The sequence below is a fragment of the Peromyscus eremicus genome, chromosome 1 (assembly GCF_949786415.1).
Source record: "Peromyscus eremicus chromosome 1, PerEre_H2_v1, whole genome shotgun sequence".
In the NCBI taxonomy this organism is placed as follows: Eukaryota; Metazoa; Chordata; class Mammalia; order Rodentia; family Cricetidae; genus Peromyscus; species Peromyscus eremicus.
Genome location: NC_081416.1, coordinates 38925655 through 38952609, shown reverse-complemented (window position 1 = coordinate 38952609; position 26955 = coordinate 38925655). Strand labels below are relative to the sequence as shown.

General features: G+C 48.2%; 1 protein-coding gene and 1 long non-coding RNA gene across 2 annotated transcripts; one reads left to right on the top strand and one right to left on the bottom strand.

Moving 5' to 3' along the window:
- LOC131908658 (uncharacterized) lies at window positions 1–2335 on the bottom strand. The gene is made up of 2 exons (XR_009378641.1): window positions 1494–2335; window positions 1–227 (listed from the first exon to the last, which is right to left on the bottom strand). It is a non-coding gene; the product is annotated as an uncharacterized LOC131908658 (long non-coding RNA).
- On the top strand, window positions 1635–26955 carry Klf9 (KLF transcription factor 9). Its single transcript, XM_059259687.1, has 2 exons — window positions 1635–3009; window positions 26518–26955. The coding sequence occupies exons 1-2, from the start codon at window positions 2505–2507 to the stop codon at window positions 26745–26747; spliced, it is 735 nt and encodes a 244-aa protein (XP_059115670.1). The 5' UTR covers window positions 1635–2504; the 3' UTR covers window positions 26748–26955.

Sequence of the window (26955 nt, the reverse complement as noted above, 5' to 3'; positions counted from 1 at the left end):
TATCCTAAGGACAGTTTATTCTAGAAAAAATGATCACAAATGAGGCAGACTCAATCCCCCCCTCCCTCCTTCCCTTTTTTTTCTTCCTTCTCCTTCTTTCTTTTCTTTCTTGAGGCAGGATCTCACTCTGGAGCCCAGGTTATCCCCAGGCTGGCCTCCTCAAATGCTCCATCCTTCTAAGTACTGGGACTTCGGGTGTGCACCATAATGGCCAGCTCCTGTGAATTCTTTCATGAAATTAAGGTTATTAGAATGAAAAAAAAAAAAATCCAAGACGGCTTCCCTGTTACATGGTTGCTCTAAAGGGTGCATGAGGGTGTTTGGGTCTGGGCCTGGCACAGAGCAAGTCTCCATGCTCTCATGGGGTTGGATACTGATGTGATCATGGTGGTAATTCTTTCTACATGTTCTTTTCCCGGGAAATGACCTTGTGTGGTGTCTTTCCTGCATCACTTTAAAAGTCAAAACAATCTACTCTAACCTTCAAACTGAGACCCAGAAGAACCCAGTGGAAGCATCCCAAATATTAAAGGTTAATCAGCAGTGGGAGTCAGGGTTAATACTGTGAAATTAGCAAAATTAACATTTCATAGAAACAAGAGCCTTTCATACTCAGGATAAGTGGATGGATTTTTCATCATCAGTGTCCCTCACAGTATGCCCCCGCTAGGGATATTGGCCCTAGTTTCTCTGCTCAGCTATCAAGACGGAAAACAACCCCAGCATTCATGACAAACCCACACTAATTGTTGATCAAGTAATGCCACAAGATTCAGCTGGTTAGGATCTCTGGCTGATTCCAGTTCTTAAGAATCTATTTAACATAGTTAATGTTTCACAGGGGCTTGGTTCTTCTAAAGCAGAGTTGGGAATCAGGAACCCTGTGGTTTCTATTGAGTTCTGCCATTATCTACCTGAAGTCTTGTTCTCCACATTTGTAAAGCAAGGGAAGGAAATGTACCCTGCAGGACCTGGGAGGAGTCCCTGAAAAGGATTTTTAAAGTCATGCAAATGAGGGGCTTCCGCTGGTCTTCCCTGGGTTAAGATGGCACTTGGGGCAGTAGGAACACTGGGTTATAGCAAAATACCAAGATGTGGTGCTTCTGTGCAAGGGCCATTGGATATGGAACTAGATCTTTTGTTAGCTATGATTTTTTTCGATGAATTTCTTATAGTTTATGTGTGGGGTGGAAGAACTTTTAGCCATGTCCAAAGTGCTGCAATCCAAACAAGAAACAATTGATGCTGTCTCTTCAGAGAGTCCTTGGATAACGTGGCCTGCCATATTGAGGGGTTGTTTAAAACTAGATTCATACTGCATTTATTAATCACTCCGTCCTCCCACCTATCTTTCAGGGTTACCACCAGCAACACAAAATGTAAAGATCTGTCCAGTTCCACTACAGCTCCGCAGGTTTACAAGTGTCGAGCGCTTGCTTTCGGAACGCCCTTCTGATTGGCTGAGCCAATGCCAGTGACATCAACCAACTTACTTTTGATTGGAAGGCTGGTTGCTGGGACTGTAGCGTTTGCAGGAAGTCACTTAACTGTTTGAGGGCTGGAAACCCGAAGCTGAAGTTCTGTTTCGTCCCTAGGGACGGGTGTAACCGCCGGGGGGAGATACGTCTCCAAGCCACGCCAGCTGGCACGTGGGCCGGGAGGCGTGGGCGCGCGCGCGGACCGGGCGGCATCCGCGGGGCTGCGCCGCCCGGCTCGGAGCAGTTTCCCTTTTAAATGTCAGCGTTCGGGGCTGGAGGGGCAGCACGCGGCGGCGGAACGGAACGGTCGGATTGGCCGCGCGCCGTAGTTCTAGACGCACCTCTCCACCGAAGGGCCCTTCTGACTGGCAGGGGGAGAAAGTAAACAGAGTTGAATCACCCTCCCCACTGGCCAATTGGAGGGGGCCTGGATTGTGACGTGATGGGATTCTGCGAAATTGTTACTGAGCTGGAGAATGCCGGAGCGGCGCGGCGCGGCAGGACCAGGGGCTCGGCGGCCGTCGGCGGACGCGGGAAGAAGTGTCTTCTAGGAGGCGCGGCGCCCGGCTCGGTCCCCGCCCCCCGCGTCCGCGTCCTCGGCTGATGCCCCGGGGCGTGAGCTCGGCGGAGAGGCGGCCGAGGGCGTGCGCCTGGCTCGCAGTTGCCTTTCCCCGCGACTCGGACGCGTTTGCAGTCGAATAAACTTGCGACCGCCACGTGTGGCATCTCTCCAAGGAGGCGGCTCAGGAGGAGGGCGCGCCCGTCGGGGAATCGCGCGGGGCGCCGGGCAGGGCGGCGGCGACAGCGGCGGAGCCGGCCGCGGCTGCTGCGTGCGGAGGCGCAGCCGGTTACGTAAAGATGAGGGGCTGAGGTCGCCTCGGCGCTCCCGCGAGTCGCGAGCTCCCGCGCCCCCGCCCCCTCGGCCTCGCCGCACCGCTCGTCGTCCGAGGCCAGGGCAGGGCGAGCCGAAGCTCCGCAGCCACCGTCAAGTTTGGCCGCACCGCCCGGGGTGCCGTCGCCCGCACCATGTCCGCGGCCGCCTACATGGACTTCGTGGCTGCCCAGTGTCTGGTTTCCATCTCCAACCGCACCGCCGTGCCGGAGCATGGGGGCGCTCCGGACGCCGAGCGGCTGCGACTACCTGAGCGCGAGGTGACCAAGGAGCACGGTGACCCGGGGGACACCTGGAAGGATTATTGCACACTGGTCACCATCGCCAAGAGCTTGTTGGACCTGAACAAGTACAGACCCATCCAGACCCCCTCGGTGTGCAGCGACAGTCTGGAGAGTCCCGATGAGGATATAGGATCCGACAGCGACGTGACCACCGAATCTGGGTCGAGTCCTTCCCACAGCCCGGAGGAGAGACAGGATTCTGGCAACACGCCCAGCCCGCTCTCCCTCCTCCACTCTGGAGTGGCTGCGAAGGGGAAACACGCCTCCGAAAAGAGGCACAAGTGCCCCTACAGTGGCTGTGGGAAAGTCTATGGAAAATCCTCCCATCTTAAAGCCCATTACAGAGTGCATACAGGTTAGCGGCGTCGCCTCTCCCCCGCTCCGGGCTTAGCTAACCTTTGGCCGGCCAGCATTCCTGGGCGCCCAGGACTCCGCACTCGGCCTAGAGGCTGCAAACATTTTTGGAGAAGATGCTGTTTAACTCTTGCACTCTCTCCTTACTTGGCCCCAACCTTTAGGAGCCCCCCGGAGCCCCCCAAACTGCCGGGCTGAGAGAGTGGCTTGCGTGGCTTGGCCGGGGAGCGGGCCCGCCCCTCCCTTGCCCGCCCCGCCCCCGGGACTCCGCACCCCGCCGCTGCGGGGCCGCCCCACCTGGGGAGACGCTGGCGGCGGGCAGTCAGATGGCGCAGCTTTTTATTCCGTTCCCTGGTGGGGTTGCAGCGGAGGGGTCGCGGCGAGGGGGGGAAGCCGCACTCTGCGTGAATCCTTTTAGGGATGACTAAGGACTCATTTAGCTGGATGGCGGCTACTTTTCAGGGCTTGCCAAGGTGGTTTTAAATTTGGCCAAGAGCCCCCTGAGAGGTTTAAAATAAAACTGCTTCAGGCTGCAGGGGAGACTGATGAAGGAATGGTTGGCGGATTAACTTGGCGACCAGTTAGCCTTCCTAAGGGACGTGATTCAGTGCTGATCTGTCCCCCATGTGACTTATTAGGTAGCACGCCTGAACCCTAAGTAGAGAGGTGTGGTCCTTGCTGGAGTTCAGGGCCTCGGGGATGAAATGTGGGGCGCTTCTGCTAGCGGTAGGCCAAGCAGCATACACCAACGTGGCTGGAAAGACATCTGCTGTGTGGAATGGGCGTTAGGGACTTAGAGGGACCTTGGTCAGCTGGCTCTGGTTGTTCCAATTAAACATGCACAGGACAAGTTGGAAAGCGTTCACATGTGGACGTGCTGTCTGATCAGCTTGGGGAAGGGTCGTTTGTAACTGCTGTTATGATCAGGCAGCAGACCCTTCCCTTCGGCCCTGAGACAGCTTAAGAAGTTGTTGGCATTGTGTGGAAAGGCGTGGAGGATTTTTGGCGTGAAGGTTTGATAATTTGTAGAAGAGACCCTGAACCTTTGGTTTCAAAATGGTGCTCTTGTTGGGGTTTTCGGCTTTGTTCGCCTTTTAAAAGAAGGACTGTGTAAACACCTCTTCTTTTTTATTTCCTTTGAAAATGAGTCTCTTGGAGGTGGCTGCCAACACCCATATAAATCTGAATTCCCTAGTGATCATGAAAAAAGAGGTGCTTTTAGGGATCCACATCTAGGTTGCCATATGAAAGGGCACCTTTGAAAGTTTGAATCCATAAGGCAGTTAGACAGGCCTGTACCCTCGGTGAGGGGTGTGACCTTTAGTAGGGCTCTGGGAGGCGAAGAGTGGTGTATGAACTCAGCGTGTTACTCACCACAGCTGTTGGGCGGGCCTGGCCTTGTCAGCCATGTTCCCCGGGTTCAGCAGCTCACATGGACACCCACTGCCACCTTGAGCAAAGGCATTTTCTCCTTCAGGAGGGCTGCCCAACGGTGTAAGTGGGGAGGCCCACAGTGCCTCCGTGGCTCAGCAGTAGATACCCAGCATTCTGGGCCATTTCGGCTGAGTGCTTTTCTCGGGTGTTTATAGAAATGGCTGCTCATGTGTGCGTGCATGCGTGCTACTCTCTGATTCTCCATAAGGCATGTCAGCTCAGCTGTTTCAGGAGAACCTTTCACACCGTTCAGAGTGGAAAAGGAAGTGAAATAAATACTCTTCCCATTTTAAATACTGCAGTCATTCTTTAGGTTCTAGTGGTGTGGTGATTGCAGGGGTCTTATTTATGTTTGGGGGGGGTGGGAGGGTGGGGGGTGGTTGGGGGAGGGGTGAAGGGTGAAGGACTCTGCCCTGCTAGTGTGGACAAAAAATCCAGCCTCTACAGATACTGCCTAAAGTGTACTGAGGAGAAAGCACATGCCAAGTTGAGTTTCAGGCACTTGGATTCAGGTTAGATCATGGTTGGGTGGGGCAAGGAGCTTCCTGATTTTCTTTCTGCTCCTTCTTAAATCCTGAAGGTGCCTGGAGACAGCCTCGGCTCTTCAGCACTGAGATCCCTCCCTGCCACACCCCCGTGTTCAGTGCTGCTCCACACATTCCCTGGAGAATCCCCCTTGCTCACTTCCTTATAGAGCCTTGTGCAGCTCGGCTGCCATAGGGCAGCTTTAGAAGTGGAATCATTTCAAGAAATGTGTCATTTAATTCCGCGGAGCTCCTTCCACGGTGTCCCGAGGAAGGACACAGTTGAGGGGGCTGAACTAGGCCCGGATTTGCCTTTCTGTCTGTTCCTTGAGATCCTAAGCAGGTCTTCAGGATTTGGGGTTTGCAAACTGGAGTATCCTGCTGCAGAATTTGCTTTGCAGATTTGTTTGCCGTGGACGGCACAGAGTTTATAAAAATTTCATTAGTTACCAGCATCTAAAAATCAGGATTCTGGCATAAGGCCAGATTTCTAGTTCTCTGGAAAAATCAGAAGATCTGGCAAATACTGAGTGGGCCCGGATCCTTGCCTAGCAACAATTGGTCTGAACTGCTTTATCTTGGGTGGACCTCATTTATTTATGTTTATTTTGGGTTTTTGGTGACAAGGTCTTGCAAAAATAGCTAATCTGGACTTGAATTTGAAATATTCCTGGACCCCCCTCGACCCCCCCCCCACCACCAACACCTCCCAAATGTTGAGGTTAGAGGCACGTATACCAGACTTATACTTTTTCCTTGTATATTCAGACTGTCTGGCAGAAGGGACTGAGATAGTGTCCATAATAGAAGTCTTCCTCCAATTTTGGAATAGAGTATATGGTGGTCTTAGGAATGCCTATACTGGCAATTCTAACTCAGGTGGAAAAGTTTCTTTCCAGGTACTCAATGGCTCTGTCACAATTCTCTGTGGCTTTGGAGTTACCTCTTTGGTAAAGGAGAGTCTAGTGGTAGTATAAGTGTGATATATAGCCAGATGTGGTAGATCTGTATAAGTTTGAGGCCAGCCTGGTCTACACAGCAAGTTACAGGCCAGCCAGGGCTACATAGTGAGACCTTGTCCCAAACAAAGAAATGTGATATGAAGCCACTTCTAGGGGTTAGCGGTACTCAGTGGCAAAGTGTATGCTTAGCATGCCCAAGACCCTGGGTTCAATTCTTAGCACCCAAACCAAAGCTCAGGGAGGCTGGATTTCAGGGCCAGAGCCAACTCTGGCTGTGGCCCCAAGCCTTAGACTGAGAGGCCCTAGTGTTGTCACCTGGTCCTTACCACTTTTTCCTCTTTTTATGAGTACTAGGAAATCCTGTCCTTAAGGAGGTGTGCTCTTTGACCTAGTCTTTCCAGGCAGCTTCCTACAATGATACGGGATAGTATTTCATACACTGCATCCTTCCTGGATGTATTTACAACTGAACCCGATTGGTGAGGAGGTAACTTGCCTATGGGAGTATTCCTCTACTATATTCCCATTTTATATATATATATATATATATCTAAGGAGACTTGAGACATTTTTCTACAAATGCCCACCCTACACCCTATGGTGTCTTAACAGTGAGAGGATAAATTATAGAGCTACTTATTTAGAGGGCCACATTGTTTCTGACTATCAAAGAGCCCATTTTTGCCCACCTGGGGATGCCGTTCACCCACCCACCCACCCTAGTGAGAATGTCTGGACTCACTTTCAAGTACCCTGCGCAGAGAAGTAGCAATGAATTGTAGGGAAGGGTGTGCAGAGCCACATACAGCTCCCCACTGAAGGGAAGATGGGTTTCTGAGTTTGCTGGGTTCTTGTGGGTTTGCTAGTGAATTCCAGATAAGGTGCACCTCTCTGGAGTTCAGGACAGGGTGGCCTTTGGTTATTTGGCCTAGTTGAAATCTCCTCTGGAGATAGAGACCCACCCTGGTGACTCTTGTTCCTAGTCTGGGAGAAAAGAAGGACCTCCTCCATCTCTTCTTACTCACCCCATCTCCTTGCCTGAGCACTGAAAAAGCAGGGTGGCCTTCTTCTGAAGCTGGCAAGCATCTCTGCTTCACAGCATGAAATGCAAATGGGGTACAATTACAAAGCACGTGGGCGTTTCCTTGGTTTCCCTCTCTGCGGAGAGTGAGTGGGCCCAGGGTTGGAGGTGGGAGGCCCCACAGGAAACAGGGTCCTCTGGATGGTGGCACCCCATTGCCTTTCAGACACAATGCTGTGAAGGGAAGAGGACTCTGGGGCTCCGTTCCTGTTGTTGATGCTTCTCCCAAGACCCCGTCATTCCGCAGTGTCTGTGGGAAACTCCCAAAGTGAACTTCCCAGGGAGAAACAGCCGAGGACATATTGGGAAAGTGGCTGACAACGATCTTCCCTAATAAGTTCATTGAGAGGAAAAGTGGGCAGATGATTCCCCAGTGCTCTCTCAGCAGCTCCTAAAACCACAGGGCTAGCTCTGCTTGGAGCCTGCTTTCAGCTAGGTTTCTGGATGCCTTCCTATCATTAGCATTGTTAGTATTGAAAAACAACACCCCAGCCCGTTGTGTTTCTTAGTCTGCTTTTTATTTTCTCTCTCTTGCCTTATCTATTCTCAGGGTTGGGGGGAGGCTTACAGCTAGAAACCGCCCCCACATCACCCTCCCACCCTTCCCTAGTGTTTCTCCAGCAAGCCCAGCGCCCACGGAGGAGCGTAAATTAATGCCTAGTAATTGGTACAAAGGCACTTTCTGTTTCTATGCGGCACATGCAAAAAGGAGAGGCAAAAAAGAAGGGGGGAAAAACCCACTGCTGTTAAAAAGGGAAAGAGAGATCCTTCCAGCAGTGGTCTTGAGTAATCCTGGCTCCCAGTCTGCCCCACTTTTTGTTGGAAGTTAGTCACAGGCCTAGGCCTAACTCAGCACTTGGTGGCAGTAGTTGCTGGTCTGAAAAGAATAGACCTTGGAGGTTGGACGTGACCTTGAAAGGTCGACTCATCCATCATTTTGTCTATAAAAGAGCATGTGCCCACCCTCTGAGATGGGTTTGGTCTGCCGAAGCATTTGGAAGAACTTGGGAGATTTGGAGGCACACTGCCAGGATACAAAAGCCCTCCTGCCTTCACTAGCATGTGACTCTGAGCTTATCCTGGAATCTTCTAGTGCCTCCAGTTTTCTGTAGAAAAACGTCAAAGCCTGTGGCTTCCAGCTTGTGTCTGTGAGTGCCCCGTTCTCCCTCCATTGTGAGTTCCTGAGGGTTTGACTCTGTAATTAACAAGGTTTTATTTTTGTTGTTGTTTTAAATCTATTCCTAAAATACTGCTTAGGGGAATTAATCGTCGAAGGGGCTTGGTGGAATGGGCCTGCCTCTGCCCTTTTGTTACCAGCCAACTCCACCAGTCCCAGGTAAAGCTCAGGGAGAGTCCTCGCTCTCCCTTCCTGGAAGGCTCCGAGAACTTCAATACCAGTTTGGTGCATTCAGGCCAAGAGTGAGTATTTGTCTTGTCTTGGCCTCAAGCAGCCTCCTCAGCAAGTGTAGGACTAATGTTAACATTAAAGAGAATGGGGTCCCCCCCTCCGGGGGGTCTTCCTGGACATTCATTTCCACTTGTGCCTAGACACTTGTGTTAGTGAGGCCTGCCTTCAAGCTCCCTTTTTTCTGATCTACTCCTCCCAGGTGTACGGGACTTTGGAAGCCTGTGGTGAGAATGAGAATCTGGACCTGGAATCCAAAGGTTTCCCACTTCATCATCCAAGGCCAGAGCTGCTGAGTCTTTGAGTGAATGAATATATTTCCTAGAGTTGGGAGATGGAACCTGAACCTCCCGAGTGCTAGGCAAGCAACCATTGCACTATATCCCTAGGCCTCTGAATTTATTTATTTATTTATTTATTTATTATTATTATTATTATTATTATTATTATTGGTTTTTTGAGACAAGGTTTCTCTGTGTAACCCTGGCTGTCCTGGAACTCACTCTGTAGAACATGCTGACCTCGAACTAAGGGATCTGACCACTTCTGCCTCTGGAGTGCTGGGATTAAAGGCATAAGCCACCACCACCCGCGCTGAATTTATTTTTAAAATGAGATTGAGAATGATCACTACTATGAACTAGAGAGTGGAATTCATCCCTGACTGACCAGACTGAGTCCTTTGAAAAAGTGAGAAGACGTCATTTAAATAGATTAAAATAAAACCATGGGAGCTTATACCATACAAAATTAATGACTAGGTTTTGAAATGCAGACAGTGCCGTGCTTTGTCTTCAGTGAAGTTTAGACATGTTTGAGAACCTCCCTCTTTGTGGAAGTGAATGAATGCTTCTGGGAGTCTGTGACAACTGGGTATGGGAACCACTGGGTAGGCACAGGGACAAATGGCCCAGGCACTAGTCTGGGGATGATGGACATTTTAGTTTTAATTATGTGAAGGTGTGTGTCTGCCTGTGTATGCATGCACACATGAGTTCAGGTGCCGACAGGGGCCAGATGTGTTCGATCCCTTGGAGAGGGAGTTAATTATACAGACGGTGGTGAGCCACTCGATGTGGTGCTGGGAACTGAACTAAGGTCCTCTGAAAGAGCAGGAAGTGCTCTTAACTACTGAACCATTTCCCCAGCCTAGACCCTAGACGATTTAGACTGGCAAGAATTATACAGATCAGTGTTGTTCAGAAAAATGGGAGAAAGGTGGGGGAACTTCACTATCTGCCCTTTCCAGGGGGCCAGCTCTAAGATTTCAGTCAGTGAAGAGGGGGCCCTGGCCCATCAGAGTAGTCTCCTCTGAGGAGCTAGAAGGTAAGGGGCTTCTAGAAGAACCTTTACCTTCAGCATGAAGGCAGGGGTACCGTGACTGGGAGCACGGGCCTTCAGCACACTCTTCATGGGCCTATCCCTGACTGCCCTACTCTCAACACAAGGACTCAGGCAAAGCTTTCATGTCCCTGAACCTCAGGTTTCTCACCTGTAAAATGGAGTTCCATAATTACATGGTATTGAAGGTATGAGGCCAAGTTCAGATGAGGCATTTAAAAGATTTAGCATGCTAATCCTAGGCTGAGAATTATTACAATTAAAGGTAAATGCTTTACATGTATATCCCAGAAGCCTTTGAGAGTCCTGGAATTTTTGTTTAAAATTCTAGGTGGACTCAGTATCATTAGGTGATTCTGAGTGACTGCTACAAGTGAAAGGTATGTCAACTGCTGATGGCCATTGTGACTTCATGTGTGCTGTCATGTGGGGTATGGAGTGTGTCCTGGGCCAGACAGCTTACCTGTGTCATAGTTAAACAGCAATCCCATGAGATAGAAATGTACAGTTTTTCTCGTTTAGCAGGAGGAGTCAGACTAGTTAGTTAACCTAGTCCAAGTCATGCTGGGAATTCCTACTGTGTTTCTAGGTTTGAAGAGTTGTCTGTGAGGGCTGTTGACCTTAACCCCGTGACTTTCTCCCGGTGAGAAGTGATTTCGGTGTTTCTTAAGTGCTCCTTTGTGTTTGTCAGGCTGTCTTTCTTTGTGTCCCAGCACTGGTGTGAAGATGGTTTTCATGAGCCTTGGTCGGGAAACTCCACACAAATCCTGACTCCCCGTGTCATCTGAAATTGTTTACTTCAAGCTGGAAAAAGAGCCCATTTTGTCATTGTTTCAATCTGCTTTTATTTTGTTTGCTTTCGTTTTTTTGTTTTGTTTTGTTTTGTTTTGTTTTTTGAGACAGGGTCTGGCCTTATAAGCTCAGGCTAGCCTGAAAGAAACTCTGTGGTCCAGGATGTCTTCAAACGCTTGGTCTTTCTGCGTCAGCTTCCAGGGTGCTCAGATGATAGGCCAGCGCCACGACAACTGCAGGGTCTGGGTTTTGGACCCATAGACAGGTTCTAAGCAAGAAAGTCCGTAGACTTGCTTAATAGAAAACAGTGTTCCACGTGGGCTGTCTCACACCTACAATCCCAGCCCCTGATAGGCGGGCGGGGGCATTAGACGGCCATGTGTTAGAGGCCAACCTAGGCTAGTTAGCAAAGCTTTAAACAAATTTCTTTTTAATTAAAAATAGAGCTCCAGGTTCAGGACGCAGGCATTCAGTGTCCTCTCTGTCCCTTCTCTCTACGGCTTTGCCACCCTGTTGCTGGCTCTGGCTTCATTCATTAGCTTTCTCTCTGAATGGTGCTAAAATGGCTGCCAAGCAACACCAGACTCACTTCCTGCCAATTCAGCAAAGCCGCACAGAAAGACTACTTCCCATTCCTAATGATTCCAGCAAACGACCCAGGCTTTAAGCCATGGTTGAGCTGAAATTGTGTGTCCCTTATGAAAACCGTCCGCGTGGCAGGACCGGGTTCCAGCTCATCCAAGCCTCTCAAGTCTGAAGGTGTGGGCTCAGCTCCTGAACTGCTAGGACTCAGAGGAAGGACTGGTTGGAATACAGGAAGATGGAATAGAGGCCAGACAAGGCCAATCGAACACCTTTGTCCACCTAGGCTTGCTAGCAGGATGCGCCAAAGGGCAGCATTTATTTCCTCTGCTCTCTGGAGCTTAGTGGAAAAGATAGGCCATGAGTGAACGGACAGGAAGGACTTTGCAGAGAACAGGTGATATCAACATGTGTTGCAAGTGCTCACACACACCCGCAGGCCCTCCTGAGGAGATGGTCAAGAGACTAAGACCAAAAACTTCACATGGAACAAGTTTACCAGCAGATCTTCAAGGGTGTTTACATGATCTCCACTCCAGATTGTCCATTTCAGTGCTTGGAGGAGTGAATCACACTCACATGAACATTTATTATCCACGGTGCTGTAGATAAGGTCTGTGTAAAGATGAGTTGTTTATGTAGTGGTTCCGATTGATATTCCAATATCCTTTCAATGTGCAGAACTCTGAACAGAAACCCCACAATAAATACAAGAAACAGAAAATAGAGCTTAAAAAACAAAACACCAATGTGACTTAAATTCCTGCGTTGCCATATTTCCCTTGTAGTTTTATAACCCTATGGTTTCAAAGACAATAGCGGAATGAAGCTGGGCGTGAAGGGCATGCCTCTAATCTGACCACTTGGGCAAGGTTAGGCAGGAGGAATGAATTCTGAGAGCATCCAAGGCCAGCCGGGCCCCTTGGCCAGATCCTGTGGGGACATGGTAGTGTCCATGTGGCTGCTTCCTGTGTGGAAAGCTCAGACCTGCACTTCCTAGCCTTTGGTGAGGAACACTAAGCCAGGGGAATCTGTGGCTCATTTTGTTGCAGGAATTCGTGACTCAAGCTGTTTCATGGGGACCCGTGTGGAGTAAGACTGTTGTCACCACAGCCATATCCTGATACCATCACTCTGTAGGCCCCAGAAGGGAGAAGAAGCTGGAGACAAGTGATGGTATGGCATCACCTGTCACTTTTAGTCCTCATTTGTCACAGCCTAGCTAGCTGGTAGAGTGGGTATAGCCAGTCAGGCTCCAGCCTTCCCGTTTCTGTTGTTGGAAAATAACGCTGTCTTGGCAGTTTAGGAGTTCTTGGTCACGTCTCTATTTAGGGCAAGTGAGTTTTTTTGTTTTTTAAAGATTGTATTCTGCAGCCCACACTGGCCTCAAACTCAAGGTAATCCTCCTGCTTTGGTCTCCCAGGTGCTAGGATTGTAGAAATGGCTTGTTAATGTATTACATTCTATTGTTTTTCTAGGGTAAAGTTTAAAACAGCCACTCTAATTTGGGGTCCTTTGCCTTTCTTCCCCTGAGTATATCTCATCTGGAATAGCAAGCTCACCTGTTGCTCTGGCATTGTGAAGGGCCGTCCATGTGCCAAGCCTTCCTGCGGCTTGGTGGTCTCCATTGGCTCTCACACAGCCACTGCATGTCCCGTCCTCACTGATAGCACAGCAGCTGCAGGAGTGAGATCCTGGGGCTCTGTGACACTGTCTTCCTCCAGTGGCACCTAGTCCTTTCTCTCCCCATTTGGAAGGGAGGAAACGCAGATCTGCATAGAGGAATGACCCACTCGGCCACAGCAGTCCAGCCCCTCAGGTGCCGTTAGTGGGGCCTACCTAGCCTGGGCTTCCACAGGCTTGTGTTCCGGAGAGGCTGAGGGAAGGCAGCTTTTCCTGAGCACTTCCAGGTGTGTCTGTAAAAAGGAGTGAAGAGCTTTGGCGCTCCCTAGAGACCTCTAACATCTATCTACACGAATGCTGTTCTTCGAATCCCATTGTGATCACAAGCCTATTGTAGGTTGAAAATAACAGAAAGTAGAAAAGGCCCATGTAAGCCTCAAACATAGCTTAGCAGCACGGCCACCCTGGACCATAGGGCTTCCCTCCTGATTGTGGCTGGCTGGGGGCTGTAGCTTGCTGCTGCCCAGCATCAGCAGAGGATACCAAGCCCAGGAAACAATCAAAATTTCAACTACAGTCTCTACCGAGGCCTGTTGCTTCTGCACTATCAGAAAGATAAACAATCTAAGGCTTAGATTCTAAGCAGAGCCATCGTAGACTCGGGGGCATGTGGACTCCAAGGTCTTGGAAGTGTTGGCAAATCCAGGGAGAATAAGCTTAAGGTGTATAGCTTTTTGTTTATTGAGACAGGGCTTCATGTAGCCCAAGTTGGCCTTAATTCCTTAGGCTGCCAAGAATGACCTTGAACTCGTGATCTGCTTGCCTCAGCCTCTCAAGTGCTGGAATTTCAGATGCGTGCCACAGCTCCAGGCTCGGTGCTCTACGTTTTACAAATGTTGCTTTGAAACTTAAAGCTGGCAGAATGGCCACTTAACTGCCTTAACAGTGCCACCCCCTGCCCCCTAACTGCATATGGAAAGAAGGGCCAGGAAGACAGTAAGCAAAATGGGGCAGGAAAGAGCCTCTGTGCTTTCAGTTCAGGCCTTGGCTCTTTTCTCACATCTCATCTCTTTGTATGCACAAAACCGGAGCAAGCATTTGAACTGGGTTTTAAACTGGTTATGCACTAATGTGCGGTATCCTTGGGCAAATCACCGGCCCCTTGTGCTGGCTGTTTCTGGAACCCGACCAGTTAGAAATCAGAGATCATAAAAGAGAATCCATGTGCCAGAGAGAGTTATTGAGCATTTGCTTCTGGTTTGATATGGAAGGCCTCCTGAGCCATCCACTCTTCACATCTCCTATGGGAGGCTGGGCAGAGGTAGGAGTCATGCCGACCTGAGAACCAGCTCATGGAAGCTGGGATCTGGTTTCTTTGGAACTAGCTGTGTGGTTATGAGGCCTTTGGAGCATGGCTAGGAGCTCCCAGCTCTAAATTCTGTAAATGACCCAAATAATGCCTTCTAGTGGCGTGTACCAAGCTGCAGACCTTTCTTGTGTTTAAAATTATCTGTTTGGGGTTCGTATTTTGCCTCTGCACTAGTTTTAGAATTTCTGAGATGAGCCCACAAGACTCAGGTCCTGCTGTGCTAAGTACCGGAAGGCTCGAGAATCTTGCCTGCCATCTTTCCTTGGGGTTTCACTGGGCCTGTGGGTTTCTCACAGATCCACCGAGTGTGGGGGTCGTGCAAGCACTAGCAGGCAGGTTTACGCCACAGATACAAGTGGCCGTCATGCATTATGCCTTGGGACACACCCACTTCCTTTAAAGAGCCTACATCGGTGCACAAGCTGCTTTCCTTCCCACAGATACTCACCCACAGTATGGGTGGTACCCACAGACGGAGCACCGACATCTCACATCAAAGCAAAAAAAAAAAAAAACAAAAACCACCAAACATGAAAGGAATAAAACCACAAAGGCTGCAGGAGGGAGGTGGAGCAGGTGGTACTGGGATGGGTAACCGTGGGGGCCAGGATTGTCCCTTCAGAGGCTGCCAGGCATCCTTGCTCATTCAGAACAATTTTGGGTGTGGCAATACTTCTGGTGAGCAGGAGACTTACGACGTCTTGATTTTTTTGAGTCCAATGTTCACGAAACGATTGACGTAGGAGACGGTGGGATTCCGTCTGAGAAGTTCACAAACTGTTAGGTTGAGTTTGCACGTGAGAGCGCTGGAGAATGGGGGTCCCTGTGCTTGTTCTGCCCCTGTGGACCCTCCAGGGGTGGAGGGAAGGTGGCGGTGGACAGCCAGGGGAGTGGGCGGGTCTGTGTGGGACCCAGCCACAGCAAGCACCGTGATGGAGGCTGTGTTCTTGGACTGGCCCTCTGCCTGGCAAGGATGGCAGTAGTTGGAGAGCCCTGAAAATGTGGGGCAGAACATGCCACTCAGGAGGAGGGATGCCTTTTGTTTGTTCTTGTTTAGGGCCATTTCTAGGTCATATATGGAACAAGGAAAGGAGGTGTGAGAAGTGTGAGACGACAGATGTGTATCCCGAAAGGGTCTCGCTTTCTAATGAGTTGTTGGACACCTAGAATACCCACTAATTTCTCCGTAGGAAGTATACATCTCTGCTCCCACAGGACACAGTGGTTTGCTTGTTTTGGGTTGGCTTTTTGTTTTGTTTAGGACATAGCCCTGGCTGGTCTGGAATTCACTGTATAGGCTAACCTTAGACTCCGAGATCCACCTGGCTTTTTTTTTTTTTTTTTTTTTTTTTGAGACAGAGTCTTACTATGTCACCTAGACTGGCCTCAAACTCTATACTCAAGTCTTAGCTACCCAAATGCTGATTTATAGGCATGTGGCACGACAACCAATCTTGGAATACTCCTTGATAATCTGTGGAATAGCTTAAGCTCAGATGCATTATTGTTTTCAGTAAATGTGTATATTCACATAGAAAACATTTATTTATTAGGTTTTTTTTGTTGTTTTTGGTTTTTTTTTTTTGTTTATTTGTTTTTTGTTTTTCAAGACAGGGTTTCTCTGTAGTTTTGGTGCTTGTCTTGGATCTCGCTCTGTAGACCAGGCTGGCCTGGAACTCACAGACATCCTCCTGCCTCTGCCTCCCTAGTGCTGGGATTAAAGGCATGCGCCACCACCGCTTGGCTCTATTTATTAGTTTTTGAAACAATGTCTTCACATTAACTCAGTTTGGCCTTGAGCTTACTGTGTAAACCAGGCTGGATTTGGATTTGTAAGCCTCCTGTTGTAGCCTGCTAAATACTAGAGTTGCAGGTATATGTCACCATGCTCTTTTAAATGTTAGATATATAACTGTCTGTCTGTCTGTCTATCTATCATCATCTGATCTGTGTTTACCTGTATCTGCACACGACAGCCCAGAAGAATGGAGGTGGCTGTTCCTTCTCTGCCTCTGCTGACCTCAAGCTCACTAGATCTCACTGTAAAGATAAACTTGAATTTCTGACCTTCCTGCCTCTATGTGCCAAGTGCTGCAATTACGAGCCTGTATTACCAGGCCTGGTTTATGTGAGATCAAACCCTAGGCTTCATACATGCTGGGAAGCCACCAGTCTACCAAGTGAGCCACACCCCCTGCTCCTTTCTTCCTTCCCCTCTCTTTCTTTTTTTATTGTTTACTTGTCTCACTAAGTAGCTCAAACTGGCCTCAAACTCATGGCAGTCCTCCTGCCTCAGTATCCCAGGTACTGGGACTGTAGATGTGAGCTACCATCCCTGGCTCCCTGGCTCATTGGTGCCTTGGTCAATATGATTTGATGACTTTGTAAGGTTGAGTTTCTTTCTTTCTTTCTTTCTTTCTTTTTCTTTCTTTCTTTGTTTCTCTCTCTCTCTCTCTCTCTCTCTCTCTCTCTCTCTCTCTCTTTTGAGGCAAGGTCTCACTGTGTAGTCTAAGCATGCCTCGATTTCCATAGCTATCTTCCCACACCAGGCTCCACAGTGTCGGGGTTAGAGGTGTGCCCCATTATTCCTAGTTATATAGTATTGCTTGATCGTTAGTACCTCTTGAAAATTTCTCATTTGCATCTTTGTCCACTTTTATTACATTAGGCTGTTATTTTGTACGAATATGTATGTATGTGCTCATGTCTGTGCAGGTGCATGTGTACACACCAGAGTGAAGGCCAGAGGTTGACCTCAAGTGCCATATTTTTAAAATTTATTCTTCTCTCATACAATATATCCTAACTGCTGGGCGGTGACTGCATACACCTTTAATCCCAGCACTCAGGAGACAGAGCCAGGCAGATCTCTGTGAGTTAGAAGCCAGCCTGGTCTACAGAGCGAGATCCAGGACAGGCACCAAAACTACACAAAGAAAAACCCTGTCTCGAACTCCCCCCCCCCAAAAAAAACCCAATATATCCCAACCAAAGTTTTCCCTTCCTCATTTAATTAATTAATTAATTAATTTTGAGGTGGGGATCTCTCTGCATATCTCTGGCTGTCCTGGTACTTACTATGTAGACCAGGCTAGCCTTGAACTCACAGAGACCTGCCTGTGTCTCACTGAACTTGGAGTTTACCAGTTCAGCTAGACGATCCAGCCAGGAAGCTTTTGACCCTCTCCTGTCTTCCTTCTGAGTGCTGGGTTTACACACTATTGCTCTACCGAGCTTTTTTTTTTTTCTTTTTCTTTAGCATATGCCAGAGATTGAACTCAGGGCTTCATAACAAGGACTGTACTATCTCCCTAGCCCAGAGGTATGTGTGTGTGTGTGGGGTGGGGGAGCTGATCAAACCCAGGGCCTCGCACATACTAGGCAAATGTTGTGTCACTGATCTACGTCCCCAGCCATCAGGATTATTTTTTTTTTAATTTTTCATATTATACTATAATTATAACGTGTCTACCTTCTCTCCCTTCAAGCCCTCTTATATGCCCCTCCCTGCTCTCCTTCAAATTCATGGTCTCTTTTTTTCACTAATTGTTACTATATGCATATATATGTATATACATGTATATTCCTAAATAAAATCTGTTTAGTCGGGGCTGGAGAGATGATTCAGCGGTTAAGAGCGCTGTTCAAGCCGGGCGGTGGTGGCGCACGCCTTTAATCCCAGCACTCGGGAGGCAGAGCCAGGCGGATCTCTGTGAGTTCGAGGCCAGCCTGGTCTCCAAAGCGAGTTCCAGGAAAGGCGCAAAACTACACAGAGAAACCCTGTCTCGAAAAACCTAAAAAAAAAAAAAAAAAAAAAAAAAAGAGCGCTGTTCAATTCCCAGCAACCTTATGGTGGCTCATGACCATCTATAATAGGATCTGATGCCCTCTTCTGGCATGCAGGCATACATGCAGAGCACTCATACATTTTATATATATATATATATATATATATATATATATATATATATATATATATATATATATATATATATGATGTGTGTGTGTGCGTGCATATGTAAACCTGTTTAGTCTGTATATTGTTACTTATATATCTTTTCAGGGCTGACCCTTTGGCCCTGGAAAACAATTGATATGCTCTTGATTTATTGTAAGTATTGTGTATGTGTAGTGTGTGTGTGTGTGTGTGTGTGTGTGTGTGTGTGTGTGTGTAGGTCAGAGGACATCTTTTAGGAGTTGGTTTTCTTCTTTCAACATGTTGAGGGTGGAGTCTCTTGTTGTCTCTATGTGCTGCATACTATAGACATGCTGGTCCTCCAGCTTCTAAGTGATTCTTTTGTCTTTACTGCCCATTTTTCTGGGGATGCTGAGAATACTCCAGAATCTATCTTTTTCTAGAGGTCAAACTACGGTGGCCCGTATTGGACAGAAAGCATTTTTAATGGCTGAGCCGTCTTGCTGATGCTCTGCTCCTTGATTTGCAGGTGTTCTTAATTGTATTATAGATTTTAATCTTTATTGTGGGCTATGATTGCATGAACTCATCGCTCAAGCTCTCGTTTCATAAAGTTTTATAATGTGCATAAAGTTTCATATCCATGTAGAACCTGAGGCAGGGGGATGGTGAATTTGAGGCCAGACTAGACGACACAGAGAAAGACCCTGTCTCAAAAACAAAACTAAGAAAACTATCCTTAAGTTTTGCCGATGGCTTTGTGTTTAGAAAGCCTTTATTCCGCCATGATTCAAACACATTGATCTGTATTTTGTTTAGTTTTTACCTTTATAGCCCATTAGAATTTCTTTAAGTAAAAAACATAAGCTAGGGTTGCAGGTTTAACTTTTTGTCTGATGTCCCTGTTACTATGAAAAAACTATGTATAGTTACTGACTTGAAATACTCCACTACCATTTACAAAATCCCTACAGAGTCTTAGGTTTACCATGTGCTGAGTCCTACACTGAACCCCGATAGATTCTTGGGTTTGTTTTCAGTTCTGCTCTGTTGCTGAGCTGGTGTCTCACAATCTTAATTATTACAGCTTTAATAATATATTTTAATGAGGAGTCTTGTAAGTACTTATTGTTCTGCATAATTTTCCTAGCAAGCCGGGCATATTTATTCTTACAAATGAACTTCAGAAATTTGTCAAGTTTAAGAAAAAGAAATTCTTACAGTGTGTGTGATGTCGAGGATGAGTTTGTGTGGAACTGTGGTGTTCCCCCTACGGTGCTTCACCCTCTAAGGACCTGAGAACTATAGTCCATCATGTGTTTTCTTTGAATCTTGTGGTTTTGTTGTGAAGGTCCTGAGCCTTCATTTTTAGGTCTATCCTGACTGCTCCTGAGCAGATCATAACAAAGCCGTGGCTCCTGCTCTTATAATGTAGATGGGCTTTTTTCCCCCCCAGTTACCTTCACTTTTCAGTCAAAAAGTTTATATCACCCTGATTTCCTCACCTAACTGCATCCACTCCCCTTTCCTGAACAGAGAGATCCATTGTAACGACAGGGCAGGTGTCCCTGACGGCTTTGGACTTTTATTTTACTACTGACCTAAGCTGAAGGAAGCTTTCAGATGTGTGTTCTTCAAACTTGCTAAATAATGTTCTTTCTGTTTTCCCGAAAGCTTTTATTAGGGAGGAACATTAAGTTTTATCAAGTGTTCTGCATCAATCAAGGTGTGCATCTGTAAGTGCACTCGCAGTAATGTATTTTCCAATACCAAATTATCCCTTTTTCCATAGTCTTTGAGTGGGTTTTTTGTTGTTGTCAAGAAACAAACCTGTTTTTCCTGAAGAAGCAAGCCTGGTTTTATGCACTTGCAGGGAGCTCTGATTCTTGATTGACACTTGTAGTGTTCTGATCTGGAAGGAAGCTTCCTTCCCTCAGATTTGTTGTTACCAGGTTGGTTGGCTTTGGCAAGAAAGAAGCAGTGAGGGCATTTGATTTCTGGATTTGTAACCTTGGCGTGACAAGGTTCGATCTCCTTTGAGCCCTCTCTGGCTAAGGAGGGGAAGGTGAGAAAAACCAGGGAGAAGGAGGTATTGAAGGCTAAGGTCTCTCTGACTTCCGGTTCAGACTTCAGTGGCAGCCTTGACTCTGAACAACCCAGGGAAGCTGCATGGGGCTGGGAAGGGCCCATGGGCAGGCTGTGTACCTGCCAAGCACTGTGCCCTCTTCTCATATATGGAATCTCAGCTCCATTCTCTTCAGGACTTTCCCAGTAAGAACGAGCTATATTTACCATCAACTGTATGAGTTGGCTTTCCGTGCCGTGACAAAATACCCGAGACATTGTCAGTTTCGAGAGGAAAGTTAATCTTGGCTTACGATTTTAGAGGGTCCGCCATGCTTTCTCGCCTGGGTTTCTTTGAACCCGTGGGGCAGTGCATCATGGTGGAAGTGTGGGGTAGTGGAGGCGGTTCACCTCATGGTAGCTGAGAAACTAGGAGAGAAGAGGGGGCCAGAGTCCCGATATGCCCTTCCAGGATATAACCCTCGATGACCTAACTTCCCCATGAGGCTCCATTTCCTAGCCGACCCATCACCTCTTAATAGCACCATCAACTGGGGACCAAGCCTTCAACACAGCAACCTCTGAGAGGCATTTGAGATCCAGTCCATTAGGACTGACTAATTGCTGGTAGCCAGGCAATTCCTTCTAAGAAGCAATACAAGCGGAGCTGGAAGGCCCAGCTCGGCCTGTCGTCTCCTGCCATGGTGGGCCTGGGAGCATTCCAGAGGCCTGGTTGTCTCCATAGAGCAAGTCTGTTGCTCAGGCTGTGCCAGGTTCAGTAGCTTTTTTGGTCAAGTTTATTTTATACTCTGAAGAGTCTGTCAGAAAGAGGTTCTTCGCTTGTGCTGAGAGGGGCGGGGAGTGTGAATGTAAATCAGGAGAATTCAGATCCTTGGTCTCTTAGCAGCTCTGATCCGGTAAGGCAGAGTTTATTGTGTTATTGCCTCTGGGTGTGTTTTCCTGAGAAGGCCAGAAACAAACTCTAGCACAGCCTGCTTTTCCCCCAGGAGAAGGGTAACTCTCATTAACACTGCAGACGGACTTAAGGATCTTCGGACTGATGCTTGCCTTGCTGTGAGTGCCATGGAGAAGAGGGCTGGCCGTTGCCCTTTGACCTCCGCACTAAGCTGAAAGAGTGAGCCTGACTTGGTTTCCCCCTTAGAGTGGGAGTGTGGCATGACCGGTCACAGTTCCTAGGCCTGTTTTCCCCTCTCAGCAAGGTCTCTGTTCCCTTCAGCCTCACGCTCCTCTCTGCATGATGGTTCTCCATTCTCCCCCTCCTCCTCTCTGCATGTGTTTGGTTTTCTTTGAGACGGGCTTTTGCAGAGCAAACCTCCTGCCTCAGGCTCCCGAGAGTCGGGTTTATAGGTGTGCCCACCATGCCTGGCTTCTGTTTTATACTGCTTAGGTGCAAACCCCGTAACACTTTGCCAACGACACCATGTCTCTGCCATTCACATGTATCCCATAATAGGTTGTGTGCACATTCTCACCAGGGCGAAGAGGAGAAAACAGTAAGTGGGTTCCCAGGCAGAGTCCGGCCTGCATATACATCACTGACTGAAACGCACATTCTAATCGGAGCCAGATATTGGGGTAAATGCTGAAAGAGCAGAAGTAAAGGAGCCAGACTCACCTCTTAACCTCCACTGACTTCTCAGACCTAAAAGGGCTGGGCTCCTGTCTCCGCCCTGCCTTATCCCTTCCTGTCTGTTGTCCACATCGACCTCCAGGCCTCTGTGGTTAGCTGATGGCTAGCTCCACCCTCTGATCTTCAGACGAGCTTTATTTGTTAGAGCACCAACAAAACATCACCACAACTGGCTGGTTTTATCATGTTGAGTCTTTGTGGCTGTCAAGAGGATATCACTCTGCAGGTGACTGGACCTTACCCCAACCCAGGAGCCAGTGAGCCAGGGATGCTGATTTCATCCCACTCTCTCTGACACAGGCGCCCTTCTCTTGTTCTTAACCTTCTGGTCTTGGTTTCTGGCAAGCCAGCTCTGGCCTGTGAGCTGTAGGTTGCTAAGCCCTGTCTGATGCTTTTCCAAAGTACTGAGTTTTTTCTTTTTCCAGAAAGTACTCCATAAGAGTCAAACCTGCTGTTTACAGCCAGCTTTGTTAACTGCTTATGAACTGTCAGCTTTGGTGTGTAAGTGAGAAGAGGCTGTTCTTGGCTCGGGGCTTGCTCTTTTCTCTGAAACACTCAGGGCCGAGGAAGCTCTCCAGTGTCAGCACCCGGATTAGGAATCACAAATGGTGACTAGCTGTATTGGAAGTGAGTGTCGTGAGAATGAACCCTGGGTACCCTTACAATTCTCTCTCTGAGTGTAAGCATGAAGGGTGGGCCTGTGGTCCCCTGCTGCTGATTCTTGACACTTTCCACTGTGACACTTCTCTGGAGCCACCTTCTTTTTTCTGTTTGGTTTTTGGAGACAGGATTTCTTTGTGAATAATAGCCTTGGCTGTACTGAAACTCACTCTGTAGACCAGGCTAACCCGGGAGGCAGAGATCCGCCTGCCTCTGCCTCATGAGTGCTGGGATTAAAGGCGTGCATCACAGTGCCCAGCATGCAGCCATCTTCTAAGTGAGGGAAGTCCCTTTCTCCTTGGCGGCTCTGCCAACAGAGGGGCCCTTGGAAACGTTTTCCCCTGGATCCAGACTCAGATCACGGGATTAACTCCTCCTTTTTCTGACTCAGTGGACTCCCAGCTACAGGTGCCAGTGAGAAAGGTAAACCACACGGTACGCTGCCAAGAAAGCCACTTCACTAACAGGCTCTGGGAAGACAAAAGCTTTACTTTAGGCCTCCTCCCCAGTTTTCCTGAGCATCATAGAGCAGCGGATAGAGGTTCCAGGGCTTTTGTCTGCTTTTTTTTTACTTGAAGCGTATTCTATGAAATCTATGTCATATTTTCCAATTATATATAATATGAATTATATATATATATATATATATATATATATATATATATATAATTTTTTTAAAGATAGGATTCATACTATGTAGCCCAGGCTGCCATGAACTCATAGTTCTCCTGCCTCCATCTCCTGGGTGCTGGGATCCTAAACCCAGCTTTTTTTTATTTTCTCTTATTTATTTATTTATTCATTTATTGATTGATTGTATTTTATTATTTATTTATTTTAGTTTTTCGAGACAAGGCAGCACTGGCTGTCCTGGAACTAGCTCTGTAGATCAAGCTACTGCCTCCGAGTGCTAGGATTAAAAGTGTGCGCCGCCGCCACCGCCGCCGCCGCCGCCGCCGCCACCACCACCACCGCCGCCGGGCTTTGTTATTATATTTTTAACATACCATTGTTTATAAAAGCATTCTCCTATAGATGCTTTTTTACAGATAGAAGGACTTTGCTGCAACCTAATTCTAGAAGAGTCCTGAAATCTGCTTCAGTGACCTAACTTCTGAGGAGGTTTTGGTCAATATTAGTGGTCTGGAAATAAATACACACACACACACACACACACACACACACACACACACACACACACACACACACACACCTTCCTGGCCCGCACCTGCAGGTTCTGCATCAGTTGATTCAATCAAATACAGATAAAAAAAATATTCAGGAAAAATGTGTTTTTACTAAACATGTATTGATCTTTTTCCCTTGTCATTAGTCCCTAAATGATGAAATTTAACAACTATTTAGCCTAGGGATCATTGAAGGTATATAAGATGTGCTTATGATATGGAAATATAAAATATACAGTATATGAAATATGCAATCTTATACAAGGGACTTGAAAGTCTTTAGAGTATGGTATCCATGTTGGGGTGGGGGGGAGTCTTGGAGCCTACCCCCCCACACTGGTACTGGGCATTCGATAAATGTTGGGCATAATAGATAATGCAGGAGTCACATAGAATGTTTTCCTTGTCACAAAAAGCTCAATCAGAGAGCATTGTTACAATCTGGATTTCACCTTGTGCTCCAAGATCTGCTGAAGGTGCAAAGCTTGTTGTTCATCAAGAGTCGGCAGCCCTGTCTTTGCTTGTTTGGGGTTTGTTCCATGCAAAGCTCTCTGGCTACCTTTGCTTCTTGACCCCCTCGGGAACCCTTTGTGCAGTATCACTCCTGGTTCTCTGCTCTCTTCTTGCTGTAAGGATTTCGCCTAAGCTTGCATGTAGCCGTGCTTTGCCCGGTTCAGTCCCCATAAGAATGAGTAGGGTGCGCAGCGTTAGACCTGGGCTCTGCTCGGAGCATAGAAAACGCCGCGGGTAGCAGGTATAGATTCCTGCAGGGGCTGGACAGTTGGCGGCTGGCTTGGCCTCCTTCTTTTTCTTCTGCGCCTCATCGGTGCAGGTGAAGAAGGGGGAGAGTGATTTTCCGATGACTCAGATGCATCGTGCTGGACAGCTCCCAGCCTCTGCAGTATCTTTCCAGCTTCCTGCAAGCCTGGGACAGGAGTGAGAAAATGATGATCGCTCCTCACACCCACCAAAGGCGTGTCTGGAGAGCTGTCTGGAAGTGGGAGCCTGTGTGTCCTGTGTGTACAAAGCAGCTGGTTTGGAACAGTGTGAAGGGCAGGCAGGTGGTCCCAGAGCAGGGTGGTGACAGGTACTTGCAAGAGCAACTGAGGTCCTTGTCTTAACCAGCATAGTCTGCTTTTGTGTTGGTATGTGTCCTTTTGGGGGTGATGACACAGCCCCATCCCCCTCGCTAGCATCTTGGTGGGTATCTCTTAATGCTACCATGAGCATGTTCTCCAAGTGGGACTTAGCTGTATTCTAAGATTGGAGCATAGAAAACCATTTGGTGTGACTCCAACCTAAGAAAGCTGACAGAGCCAGGAGGGGATGTGGGGAAAGGGCCAAGTCCTCATGACCCATTAGAGGCAGGACAGCCAAGGAGCCAGAAGCCCAGGGCTTGACATCAGGCAGACAGTGAGCGCATGGCTTCCGAGCAAGTAACTTAACCCCCGCCCCCAGATCTCCATTTTCTCATCTGTATGGTGGCCACCGGGTGGGGGACCCTGTGAGAAGCCAGTGAAACAGCGAATGGGTAGCCCTAGCTCTCCGCCTGCACTTAATGGGAGGAACATGGAGGGAGATGGCTGGTGACACAGTGACAGCTGGGTGCCAGGACACTGACTTAGATGACGGCTTTGCAGGAGGGCACCATTCACAAAAAAAAAGGAGCCCGTGCAGCTTATCCTCAGGCACGGCCAGGCTGCCTCCCCAGGTAGCGGCATCCTGTCATCAGGCTTGCTGGTGGATGCCAGGTGCCTACAGTCCTAGGGAGGTCGAAGGGAAATGCCTGTCGTGGGAGGGAAGGTGGCCTCTAAGCTCCCTGCTTTCATCTCTACAATGCCAGGAAATGTAGCAGAGGGCTCTGGCCTGATCTGAAGATCTCTCGAAACCAACAATTGTATGGGATAAAATTAGAAGGGGGTTAAAAAAAAAAAAAGACTTGAGTGATCACTGGGTACAAGTAACAAGCTTATTTGCTTAGAGGTTTTTCCTCGGCAGTTTCCCTATTGCTTAGCTTGCCAGGGATGTGAGAAGAAGGGAACACAGACATCCTGTGGCTGTGTCAACAGTCTGGAGTCTGGATGCTCACTGAGGTCTCTCTCAGGAGGACCGCTTTCCCACTGTGCTCTCATGCCCCTGTCCTGGTCCCTCCCCTCTTACAAGGACACCAGTCATGGGATGAAGTGCCACCCCCAGTGACCTCATTCCATCCCCATTACCTCTTTAAGGACTCGGGGTAGGGACCGTGCCCCTTTCCATGCCAGAATCCTTAAGGTGCAAATCCTAAACAAAAATGTGAGCCTTGAGGGTGGTGAGAGGCCTGAGCAGGGAGCACTTCTTTGTGCAAGTCTGGTGACCTGAGTTCAATCCCAGAGCCCTAAGTAAAAATGGATAAAGAGGTCTGACGCCACAAACTTGTCCCCTGACCTACATATGAGTGTCATAACACACATGCCCCTGTGCATACACATACATCATCTTTAAACTTTTTTTGAATTTTAAAAATGCAAGCATTTACGTAGAATTAATGTCTCTGCATTTGCTTACAATATCTAATACAGTGTAAATGTTGTGCATTCCATCATGAAGAAAATGACAGTTAAAAAGTCAGTACATCAGACAGTTTTTCCTTTCCAAAAATTTTTCCATCCATTATTGGTTTAATCCAGATATGGACCCCATGGATGGGGGTGTACGGGGGGGGGGGGGGGACAACTATACAGACAGCTACATTCTAAGATGTGTGTATGAGGGGTTAGGACTCCAACTGAGAGCTTGGGAGAAACACAGCAGAACCCATAAAACTCATGACAAGGGGTGTATCCTTTGTGTCATAGGGATTGTCACCCATAGATGGCCTTCGGAATGTTTTTGACATGCCCTTTAAACAGTGCTCTGTCTTGATTCCCTTCTCTTAGGTGAACGGCCCTTCCCCTGCACGTGGCCGGACTGCCTTAAAAAGTTCTCACGTTCGGATGAGCTGACCCGTCACTACCGGACCCACACTGGCGAAAAGCAGTTCCGCTGTCCGCTGTGCGAGAAGAGATTCATGAGGAGTGACCACCTCACCAAGCATGCCCGGCGTCACACCGAGTTCCACCCCAGCATGATCAAGCGATCAAAAAAGGCTCTTGCCAGCCCCTTGTGAGGTGCTCCTCATGGCAGCCAGGCAGAGATGGTCCCCGGAAGGACAGAGCTCCCAGGAAACAGACGGACACATGGAAACCCGCCCCGGCAGAGGCGCGCTGGCCACGGGAGGTCACTGCTCTTTGGTTAATATTCTGATACTCTCCCTGTACTGTTTCCAAAAAGCACATGGTAGCCTAAGATCAAAGTCAACGTTTGGTCCCTTTGCA

What these genes read in the sequence shown, in the direction of transcription:
- Klf9 (XM_059259687.1), top strand. Translation starts at nt 2,505, where the DNA reads ATGTCCGCGGCCGCCTACATGGACTTCGTGGCTGCCCAGTGTCTGGTT. An exon ending in CCATTACAGAGTGCATACAG is followed by an intron (nt 3,010 to 26,517) that starts GTTAGCGGCGTC and finishes CCCTTCTCTTAG; the next exon opens with GTGAACGGCCCTTCCCCTGC.